The sequence below is a fragment of the Mus caroli genome, chromosome 1 (genome assembly GCF_900094665.2).
Source record: "Mus caroli chromosome 1, CAROLI_EIJ_v1.1, whole genome shotgun sequence".
Classification (NCBI taxonomy): Eukaryota; Metazoa; Chordata; class Mammalia; order Rodentia; family Muridae; genus Mus; species Mus caroli.
The window spans coordinates 161,474,258-161,484,262 of record NC_034570.1 but is presented as its reverse complement, the minus strand read 5'-3'; the positions used below and the strand labels follow the sequence as shown (position 1 = coordinate 161,484,262).

At 50.1% G+C, this 10,005-nt stretch overlaps 3 protein-coding genes across 8 annotated transcripts in view; 2 read left to right on the top strand and 1 right to left on the bottom strand.

Moving 5' to 3' along the window:
• Positions 1–216: 216 nt before the first annotated feature.
• Positions 217–4,929, top strand: Tomm40l (translocase of outer mitochondrial membrane 40 like). 3 transcript variants are annotated; one of them, XM_021177148.2, is made up of 10 exons: positions 217–350; positions 572–821; positions 1,086–1,153; positions 1,472–1,564; positions 1,831–1,932; positions 2,085–2,190; positions 2,311–2,433; positions 2,549–2,625; positions 2,836–2,938; positions 3,072–4,929. In XM_021177148.2, the coding sequence occupies exons 2-10, from the start codon at positions 707–709 to the stop codon at positions 3,209–3,211; spliced, it is 927 nt and encodes a 308-aa protein (XP_021032807.1). In that variant the 5' UTR covers positions 217–350; positions 572–706; the 3' UTR covers positions 3,212–4,929. The 3 variants fall into 3 exon arrangements, with proteins under 3 accessions (XP_021032807.1, XP_021032816.1, XP_021032826.1); XM_021177157.2 differs by having other exon boundaries at positions 239–350; positions 672–821; XM_021177167.2 differs by lacking the exon at positions 572–821 and having other exon boundaries at positions 241–350.
• On the bottom strand, positions 2,039–8,758 carry Nr1i3 (nuclear receptor subfamily 1 group I member 3). Of its 4 annotated transcripts, XM_029468604.1 has the most exons (10): positions 8,556–8,758; positions 8,244–8,386; positions 7,656–7,786; positions 6,181–6,350; positions 5,843–5,982; positions 5,506–5,651; positions 5,297–5,413; positions 5,170–5,174; positions 5,000–5,118; positions 2,039–4,149 (listed from the first exon to the last, which is right to left on the bottom strand). In XM_029468604.1, the coding sequence occupies exons 2-10, from the start codon at positions 8,378–8,380 to the stop codon at positions 4,020–4,022; spliced, it is 1,095 nt and encodes a 364-aa protein (XP_029324464.1). In that variant the 5' UTR covers positions 8,381–8,386; positions 8,556–8,758; the 3' UTR covers positions 2,039–4,019. The 4 variants fall into 4 exon arrangements, with proteins under 4 accessions (XP_029324464.1, XP_021032778.1, XP_021032770.1 ...); XM_021177119.2 differs by lacking the exon at positions 5,170–5,174 and having other exon boundaries at positions 5,000–5,105; positions 5,297–5,410; positions 8,556–8,757; XM_021177111.2 differs by lacking the exon at positions 5,170–5,174 and having other exon boundaries at positions 5,000–5,105; positions 8,556–8,756.
• Pcp4l1 (Purkinje cell protein 4 like 1) overlaps positions 7,752–10,005 on the top strand; it is a 43,325-nt gene continuing 41,071 nt past the window's right edge. Inside the window, exon 1 of the mRNA XM_021177209.2 lies at positions 7,752–7,838. Within this exon, the coding sequence (XP_021032868.1) occupies positions 7,821–7,838 (18 nt within the window). The 5' untranslated portion in view covers positions 7,752–7,820. The remainder of the gene's footprint in view (positions 7,839–10,005) is intronic.

The window sequence follows — 10,005 nt, the reverse complement described above, 5'->3', positions numbered from 1 at the left end:
CGACCTTGAGGAGGCTGGGCGGTCTTAGAAGGGGGCCTTCCACTAATGTCTAAAGGGCCACCCACAAACTCCCACCCGCCGCTGCACTCGGACTGAAGCGCTGGGGCCTGCAGGCCTGCCACTCTTCTGTTTTCTCCTCTCCTATTGGTCACTAGAAAATTAAGGCACCTTTTTCATCATTGAGTGGGTTGGGTCTTTGGGTGCTTCCTTTGCCCATTTCTAAGATGGCGCCTACGGCCATGCTGGGAATACAGTGTGAAGCTGCATTTCTGCCATTACTCAAGATGGCTGCCCCCATCAAGATGACCGGGTGTGCCTAGGGGAAAGAGGCTGCAGGATGGTCTGAGATGGTAAGGGCTAGTGTTCCATTGCGGGCAGACCCTTGGAACGTGGGAATGAAGAACAGAGAAACTAGAAAGTCAGCGGAAGCCTGTGTTAGTAGTTAAGACTAGATAATGGGAGAGCAGACGGGGGTGACAGGTGGGGGTGAGGGATCAACGATGGGGCGGGAGTGTGCCCGGGATTCAACTTTAGCATCGGTGTTCTCTCCCCCTACTGTTCCTTATTGCAGGTCTAGCATTGAACCATATGGAAGTTTCTGAAACTGGGGAGCCCGATGATGGGGGGTGGAGCCCGTGGGGGATAGAGGGAGCAATAGATTTTATCCCCAGGCTAACCCCAACCCCTCCCTGTCCTCTGGATTAAAATGGGGAACACCCTGGGCCTGGCACCGATGGGGACTTTACCCCGCCGGAGCCACCGTCGAGAGGAACCGCTGCCCAACCCCGGGAGCTTCGACGAGCTGCACCGGTTGTGCAAAGGTGAGACCGCAGCTTTTGTGTGTCTCAGGATGAAGGGTCATAGAGAAGGGGAGGGTCCTGAATGCTGATGTCCAGTGATGTGAACAGCGAGGGGAGATCACAGCTGGAGCATCCGGCAGTCAAGAAGGACCAGATGTTCAAAGTAGAGCGTTTTGTTGCAGGATTTGAAAGGAGGTCATTTCCTCCAATGCTTCATATGCGATTGAAAGGGGAGTCCGTCTCCGTAGTTAGGGGTCCTTATCTGTGCATGTTCCTTCCCTTCAGATGTATTCCCAGCACAGATGGAAGGCGTGAAGCTGGTTGTCAACAAGGTTCTGAGCAGCCATTTCCAGGTGCTCCCACTTGTCTGGCCTCTCCTTACCCCTCCTCCCTGCTTGTCTCTGGATCATCCTCTTCTTTACACCTATTAGTCCAGTCTTGGCTAGGCTATGTGGGGCAAATGAGGGGAGGTGTGGGGTCCTTTTTTTTCCCCCCTGATGCCTTTAAACAACAAGATGTGGGACTCGCTTAAAGTCCAGTGGCCCTCTGCATGTGTTGGAATAGTTGAGGTTTTAAAAAGCCTCATCTGGATGGAAAAAAAGGTCAAGGGTGGGAGATGGGATTGAAGCGAAATAGAATGCTCTGTTCTCCGTTGTCTTCTCTTTCCTCAGGTGGCTCATACTGTGCACATGAGTGCCCTGGGCTTGCCAGGGTACCACCTCCATACTGCCTATGCAGGGGACTGGCAGCTTAGCCCCACAGAGGTGAGGGCTCCCCCCACCCCCCACTGCGTCAACTGTGTAAAATGCACATGGACGTAGGTCCTGAGAATGAGCAAATATGTGTGATCAGCAACTATGTTCTCAGTGCCTCTTCTGAAAGCCAGCTAGTCCTGTGCAAAGCTTCCCGAGTTTGTCTTTGGTGTCCACCAGGGGGCACTGTGAGATGTTACTGAAATCCCTTCGTGTTCATGTGCCAATGGATAGAGCTACCTACCCATCACAGCCTTCCTGTCTACACTCCCTAACAGGTGTTCCCCACTGTGGTGGGGGATATGGACAGCAGTGGCAGTCTCAACGCCCAGGTCTTGCTTCTGTTGGCAGAACGGCTGCGAGCTAAGGCTGTCTTCCAGGTGACCCACAGTTCCTGCCTCCATCCACCGAGGCACCTCTCTTTCTCCTCCATGGGTATCCTGCCTTGGGGGACGCAGGGGGAGGAGGAGCAGAGGCAATACTGAATATAAACAGAGAGAAGGGTATTTTATTGCTTACTCTCCCCACCCAGACACAGCAGGCCAAGTTCCTGACATGGCAGTTTGATGGCGAGTATCGGGGAGATGACTACACAGCCACTCTGACCCTGGGAAATCCGGATCTGATTGGGGAATCAGGTGGGGAACTGGGACGGAGTTCTTGGGGGGGGGACTTTTTGGCTAGGCTAGGGTGGGAATGACCAGATGGTAAGAAAGTAAGCCTGACTCCCTGACTCTTGCCTCCTCTCTCCCTGACAGTGATCATGGTTGCTCATTTCCTGCAGAGCATCACCCATCGGCTTGTGCTAGGAGGAGAGCTAGTTTATCATCGGCGGCCAGGAGAAGAGGGGGCCATCTTGACTCTGGCTGGGAAGTACTCAGGTACAAGATCAAGTGAATGATGGTGAGGAGGAGGGACTCAGGGCTTTCCTGGGGTTCCTTTGCCTGTATCTGCAATGGTAACTGTTTTTTCCCTCTGTTCTCCCCCACCCTGCAGCTGTCCACTGGGTGGCTACGTTGAATGTTGGGTCAGGTGGGGCCCATGCAAGTTATTACCACAAGGCCAATGAACAGGTAAGACTACCAAACTCATCTCAGCCTAATGAGTCAGTCAATCAGAATCATCTGCCCCTCGAGTCTTCCCAGGCTTCTGGCCTATGATTCTTTCTGGCCTCATCTGGTCTACATTTTCACACATGCGTTCCAGCTTGCTTATACCCTGCCAGAACTCCTGTGGGATTCATGGCGATGGGTCCTCCTCTCGTTCTTGTCCCTGCTTCCCAGGTTCAGGTTGGAGTAGAGTTTGAGGCAAATACAAGGCTACAAGATACGACCTTCTCCTTTGGTTACCACCTGACTCTGCCCCAAGCCGATATGGTGTTTAGAGGTGAGGGTTTCGAGACACTTAGAAGTGGTGAGGGATTTGGGGATATACAGGGAGGGAGGCTCTACCTTACTTCTGTTGACTCCATACTCCAAGTCTGGCTAATCAACCGGGTCAATATACTTTTCCCTGGCAGGCTTGGTGGATAGTAACTGGTGTGTTGGTGCGGTGCTGGAGAAGAAGATGCGTCCCCTGCCTGTCACCCTAGCCCTTGGAGCCTTCCTCAATCACTGGCGAAACAGATTCCATTGCGGCTTCAGCATCACTGTGGGCTGAGGTTGTCCTGGGAGCAGCCTCTGCAGCAGCTGGAACCTTTGAGTCTGATACCCTAGGGCCAGAGACTAACTTGGTCCCTCTCCAGAGCCTACCTTGCCGGATGACTCCTAGGTCCCATGGGCAGAGTGGGGGGTGGGGGGACAGGACGATGTCCTCCTCAGAACTGGAACTGCCACAGAGTCATTTTTTCCAGTTAGGTAGCGGGTTGAGGTTCCCAGTACTGCCATCAGCCCCACTATAATCTCCCATAAGCTCTATGGCTCTGGAGTAAAGGAGAGGGACTACGGGATGTGTCTGGCTTCCCTCACCCTACTTTTTTTGTTATTTTTGTTTGATTGAGATATTACTACTCCTTCTTCAAAGCAGAGAAATCTGCATGGAAAGAGGGAGCAGAAAAAAAAAAGCCTCCTATCCCATTTCTCCTGGTTTCTCCATTCCTCAGTCTTCCACTCCTTCCCTTAGGAAGGGAGGATTAAAAAGTTAAATCTCTGGCCACAGAAAGACCAAAGAATGGGCCCACCCATTCCCAGAAGGAACTCTAGTCACCTCCTAGCCCCAAGGCTTCCATCTTTCCCATCCCCTGTGTTTCCGGAGAACTACTTTGGCCCTGTGGTCACCCACCTCCCTTCTCTCTGTCCCCCACCCATTCCACACCCCACTGATGAGTGCACGAAGAGACGGTGACTGTTCAGCGTTTCATTGCCACTCCCGAGCTCCTTCCTGCTGGTTCCTGTGTGGGGTCCAGCGCTGTACCCTTTCCAGTCCAGTGTATCCCTGGGGGTCTGGGGAAAGGATGCAAGCCTGGGCCTCAACTGCAAATCTCCCCAAGCAGCGGCATCATAGCAGACAGCTCCTCGAAGCGCTGAAGTTCATAGAAGTATGCATTGTTTATACTCCGGAGGTCAGCCAGCAGGCCCATCAGCTTTGCGTACAGAAACCTTTGGAGGAAGGAGCAGGGTTACCAGGGAAAGAAGGCAGCTGGGAATCCTGTCCTGAGGTTCCTATTCCCTGGACTGCTCCTCAGAGAGGCTAAGTCTGAGCAGCAGATGCTCTGGAGCTACATCTTGGAAAATCTCAGAAATCCCCAAGAAGGGCCTCTATCAACACTGTTCCTTCTTTGTGCCTAGTTTTTCCTGAACCCAGGGATTTGAGGTCAAGTGTAAAGGAAGTTCTTGGCCAAAACTTCAACTGTATAGAATCTGAAGGTGAGGCCTTCTAGATCCAGTTCTAGAAGGCAGTTGTGCTCTTCTATAGTATAAAGCATCCTCCTCTTGGCAAACGGATTCATTAGGGAACGAGCAGAGCGAAGGTGGCATAGACTTCTGAGCCTGCACTGTTGAACTGGGCTCTGTCCGAGAGAGTGTGAAGAATCCTAATTTCAAGGGGACCTAAAACTTCAAGGAACTGATCCAAAGGAGAGGAGTGGGCAAAAAGAATGAACAAGACTTTGACATTTTGAGTTTGGGAAAGTGGGAGAGGTGAGGTAAGGGATGTCACCAGTCTCAGGAATGCTGTCACACGCAGGCCATGAGCTACAACTTTGCATCTCTACTGACTGAAAACAACAACAGAAGCCGACAACTTGGAAAAGGGAGACAACACAGCAGTCCGAGCAATCTGGATACTGTGTGCAATGGATGGGGTGGCCTGAGGGAAGGTCTAGATTCCTAAGTACCTGGTTTCCCAAAGGAAACAACAGTAAAATGCATCCATGTGGAGCTCAGTGTTTCACAGATCCCTTCCTACCCCCGGCGCAGCCTCCAAATCCGCAGCCTCCTTCCTCCCTACCGACTTTGGAGCCTCGACTGTTGTTCCATAATGTGGTTGTTCAGAATCAGCGCCATCTCCTCTTGTAGCTGATCGATCTCTTCTCTTTGGGTAACTCCGGGCCTGTCTGAGAGAGGAGACTGGGAAGGGCAAGGTGGCAGGGCCCACAGATAGGGGGCCTCACATTGTACAGGGGCTGGGGATGGTATAGACCCTTTCTTAGGCTTGAAAGCTAGAAGGTCAGGGAGGGATTAAAGGGACCGAGAGTTGGGTAGAGGTGGTGGGGCCAGAGTTCCTTGGCTTTGGGATGATCCTCACCAGGGGAGAAGAGGGCGGTGGCAGCCATGAGCACATACTCAGGCTCCTGGAGATGCAGTCCTTTCAGGGTTTTATGGAAGTGGAAGATCGATTCCAAAAACTCGTACTGGAACCCTACTGTGAGAGATGGTAGACTGAGGAGCCTCCTGGCCATTGCTCCACACCTCATACCACTGAGATACATACCCTGTCCCGTTCTACCATCTCACCATGGACTGCATCCTCCATCTTGTAGCAAAGAGGCCCGCAGAAGAAATTCTCTGTCTGAAGACAGAACGTAGTGTTGAGTGAGATATGCAATATTTCCACAGCCGCTCCCTTGAGAAGGGAGATCTGGTCCTCCATGGTTAGGGACCTGTGTGGGGTAGAAAACAAGGGCACTTTAGACTTAAGTCTATCCATCAAAAAAAAAAAAAGGTCCAATTGGCACACTGCAAATGTAAGACCCTAGCACTCAGAAGGCTAAAGGATGTCATACCAGTCTTTAATCCGAGACTGGTCTGACTTACAGATCACTTGCTTCCTGAAAGGCCATGTGCTACTCACCGGAAGAGGGGCAGATCCTTGGTGAACTTGATGATCTGTTGCACCATAAACGTGTTGATATCTGCAAAGTGTGTGAGCAGAGGCAACACGGGGCCCGGAGGCTGGAAAGGCCGGTGATGCGTGAACAGATAAGCCGGAGGCTGTAGAGTTCAGAGCATTAGTAAGAGGCCCCAGCCTTGGCTGCCCTTGAGGGCTCACCAGGCTTATCTGAGAAAGGTTTTTTTGCTGAGGAACCTGCCCATTCTGGGATTCTGGAGATCTGTTCTCCATCAGGGCATAGTCTTCTTCTGTGGGTTACCTCCTCAGGTACCCAGGTCAAATCCTGGTTAAGCTCTCACCTTGAACTGCACAAACTGGTCAAACATGGGGCCCACATGGCGAGTGTGGGCCCCCAGGAGGATCTGGACCAGTTCTTTCTGCTGCTGACTCAGTTGCAAAGAGGCTTTCTGTGCCCGCCGCTGTGCCTGTCTGGCTCGCCGCAATGCCAGGGCTTCTGCTGACAGTATCACTGTGTCAGGCAAGAGAGATGACAAAGCTGTTGAGACCAGCAGCGAGCACCTTTCAGCCATCCCTTCAGTTGGGGCCACTCCACCTCCCCAGATAAGGAAGGACGAAGGAAGAAAGAGTTTCTGAGGCTTCCTTGGGATTTCACTGAATTAGTGTCTCCAGGTGGCAGGGGGATCCCTGCACCCTTTCTGTCGATCTCATATTCATCTGTGATACACTTCAGCAGAAAGCAATGCACCATGGGAAAGAAGGGGAGGGTGGAGAATAAAGTGGGAAGGGTATAGAATGTTTGGCTCCTTGGAAACGTTGAAGAAGGGTCTTAATATTGGAAACATAACTTTGTGTTTGCATAAATCATGATTTCAAAGGCTCTGAAGCTAGACGTCAGTGGATCTAGTAACTCTAACTCAGACGTCGTGTGTGTGTCAGAAGCAGACTCCAGTAGCACTTCCACGGTTGTACAATAAGTGATATAGGTCGGGCAGGGTCATTTGGCTTCTACAGTGTCTTTTCCACTGCTCTGTGTTGAAAAGCAGCGTGGGAGGGAAAGCAAGAGTTTGAGGGGCAGACAAGCTTGATTCCGAAGTGTGATTCTGTTTCCTAGCTGACTGACTCCGACAACTTAAGTTGTGGGAGACCAGCCTCGTTATCTGTTGGAAGCATAGCACAGTTACCTGTCACAGAGAAAGCAGCAATAACTAAGAAGTACCTATGAGGTGACAGGTTGTATGTACTTAAGAGACAGAAGAGAAAAAGCAAGCAATGTCTAGGGGAAGGGCATTTCAGGCAAGGGGGATGGCAAATGGGAAAAGCCTTGGGGAACAGTATGCTTGATACACACGCTCAAGGATAGCACTGAGCCCGTGTGGCTGGGATGTATTGAAGGGGTGTTAAGAGACAAAGTCTGGAAGAGGATATGTGTGAAAGCATGTACCTTGAAAGAGACTGGGATGGGGAGAGACTGGAGGGATACTTTTAACTCAGGGTTAAAAACACTTGTTGATCTTGCAGAGAACCTGGGTTAAATTCCCAGCACCCATGTGACAACTCATAGGGATGTCGAGTCCCAGGCGATCCAACACTCTTCTCTAGCCTTTGTGGGCACCAGGCACACACATGGTACTTAGACATATATGCAGGCAAACACACACACATTAAAAATAAGTGCTTTTTAAAACAAGAGATTAGAAGTTTTGAAAACAGGCAGAATCTGATTGGTTTCCAAAAGCTTACTCTGCTGCTGTGGGAACCTGAACAAAAGCAGAGAAGCACCAATGGACTCCTGGAACGGTAGGGACCAACTCACTGTCTTTCCTCATGCCAACATTTAGACACTTCTGCAACCTGCAGGCTGGACAGTGGCGTCTCTGGGCCTTGCTGACCTCACACCTTCCAGCAAACGGACAGATGGGACCAATGGTTTTGCTGACCGTTCGTCTGTGAGATAGAGACAGGCACTGCATGGTTTTAGATGGCAGAGAACATGCAGGTGGGTATAAGAGCACCCCGAAAGGACACGGCCTAAAAGACAGATCGATTTAACAACAGACTTATCTGAGCTGTGCCCAAAGGTCTTCAGAGGTAGTTGGAGCATTTTCATGAGAACACAAGGTGACTCAGGAACCCTCGTGTGGCATGATCTCGGTACTTTGCAGGTAGTGTGTGCTACACAAGTATTCTTGACTCCTAGGCTGTATCTCTGGGACAAATGGTTAACCTGCCTTGTCATTAGGTCACCAGTTTCAGACTGTGTTGTGGTCAGCAAGATTGAGAGTGCTAGACACTGGGCAGTTCAGCTTAGCTGCAAGAGGATTATAACTTGGAGGTGTACCAGTGTTTAAAGGTGGACTGATAGAAATGTGGGGGTTGTTTCTGTTGGGGAGAAAGCATTCACCTGAAGAAGCCCTTGCAGCCCTCACAAGTCAGGGCATGGAAATGATAGCCTGTGGCCCGGTCTCCACACACCACACAGTTCCTCGGCCCATATTCTTCTTCACTGGCCATGGTTTCTAGTGTTAGCATAGCCGTCATGGTCTCCTGAATGTGGGAGGAGTTAAGAGTCAGCACTGGGCCATAGGACTCTCTTCTCTCTCCTCTACAGAATCTCTTCCCAAGACTGCCCAGCCCGACACAGGGCTCCCCAGCACTGTGGACACTAAAAGCAAAAATGTTGCTTTTTGTCTCTGGCCTCCAACGAGTTACTTACCTGTTTCCCTTAGGCAGCAGGCCACAAGATCTGGTGTAGGATGCTTCTCCCCAGGCCTCCTCGCTGACCCTGCTTTCCTGGAGATCTCAGGAACTGCCAGGAATTAGGGACAGTGGTCCTCAGTGCCTGGAAAACAAGGGCCTTCTCTTGTATGGGGCCTCTAGGTATCCACAGTGCCATATGTAGGTAGGGTCCAGACTCTGGACCCAGGGCAAAGACCTGCTGGGTGTGGGTGTGGGGTGGGGTGGGGGTTCCTAACTTGCCCGAGAAGTGTTGGTTGGTGGCAGATGGGGAGGGACCAGGACCTCATGACTCATTAAAAGCTGCTGCTTACTAGACTCCTGGAGGATTTCCCTGTGGGTGAGCTTTAGGCTAAATCTACAATCCCCTTTTTGCATGGATCCTGAATAAGCCATCAGACAATGGGAGAGATGGCAAGCTTTTTCACGTCCAGTTTGCAAATGGTAAAAAAAAAAATAGCTATAACAATTATACCAGGCTCCCAAAGGATTTTCTTTCTTTTTTTTCTTTTCTTTTTTAAAATTTTTTATTGATTAAAAAAAAAATAATGTATATACCTAGTACCCACAGAGATCAGAGGACAGTGTCTGATCTTCTGGGACTAGAGTTATAGGCAGTTGTGAGCTGGCAAGTTGGGTACAAGGAATTGAGGTTAAATCCTCTGCAAGGAGCTCTTGCCTTCTGAGCCCCAGAGATCTGTTTAAAGAGATCCTCCTTTCTTACGTGGGGAGACTGGGATATGAATAAAAGTGAACTCTAGGTGCTGGCAAGATGACGCCATCTGTAAAGTGCTCACTATATAAGCACTGAGAGCCGAGTTTAATTCCTAGAACCTACATTTGTAAAAATGGCACGGTGGAACAACTCATAATCCCAATGCCAAGGAGGCAGAGACAAGAAGGCAAGCCTAGCTTTCTTGCTGAAATCCAGTCCAGTGAGAGACTGTCTCAAAAACCACGGTGGAGCTGGTGTAAAGACTCGGTAGGCAAAGGCACTTGCTGCCAAGCCTGATGACCTCTTTGATCCCTAGAATCCACATGATGGACAGAGAGAATTGGCCCCTGTAAGTTGTTCTCTGACCTTTATACACACTCTGTGGCTTATTGGCATCTTTCTCACTCAAAAAGGAATGTTAAAAACAACACAAATCCTCCAGGCTCCAACCCTGATACCTGGTGCCAAATCAGGGGTGGTGGTTTCTTGTTAATCATAGCTTATTATTTAGACCCAATTGACCAAAACTACAAATTCTTAATAAAAATATCACACGAAGAGTCCTGATACATAACTTTAAATTTTAATATATAACCTTATTTCTAATGATGGTTCTCAAACACTTTAACCTCCCTTGTAGCCCACCACCCAACAGAGGTAGTGGGGAAGAAAGGATACAGAGGTAGTGGGAAAGAAAGGATACAGAGGTAGTGGG

What these genes read in the sequence shown, in the direction of transcription:
- Tomm40l (XM_021177148.2), top strand. Translation starts at nt 707, where the DNA reads ATGGGGAACACCCTGGGCCTGGCACCGATGGGGACTTTACCCCGCCGG. An exon ending in GCTGCACCGGTTGTGCAAAG is followed by an intron (nt 822 to 1,085) that starts GTGAGACCGCAG and finishes CCTTCCCTTCAG; the next exon opens with ATGTATTCCCAGCACAGATG. An exon ending in GAGCTAAGGCTGTCTTCCAG is followed by an intron (nt 1,933 to 2,084) that starts GTGACCCACAGT and finishes CTCCCCACCCAG; the next exon opens with ACACAGCAGGCCAAGTTCCT.
- Nr1i3 (XM_029468604.1), bottom strand. Translation starts at nt 8,380, where the DNA reads ATGACGGCTATGCTAACACTAGAAACCATGGCCAGTGAAGAAGAATAT. An exon ending in AAGGATCTGCCCCTCTTCCG is followed by an intron (nt 5,652 to 5,842) that starts GTGAGTAGCACA and finishes TACCCCACACAG; the next exon opens with GTCCCTAACCATGGAGGACC. An exon ending in CAGTCGAGGCTCCAAAGTCG is followed by an intron (nt 4,150 to 4,999) that starts GTAGGGAGGAAG and finishes CTTCCTCCAAAG; the next exon opens with GTTTCTGTACGCAAAGCTGA.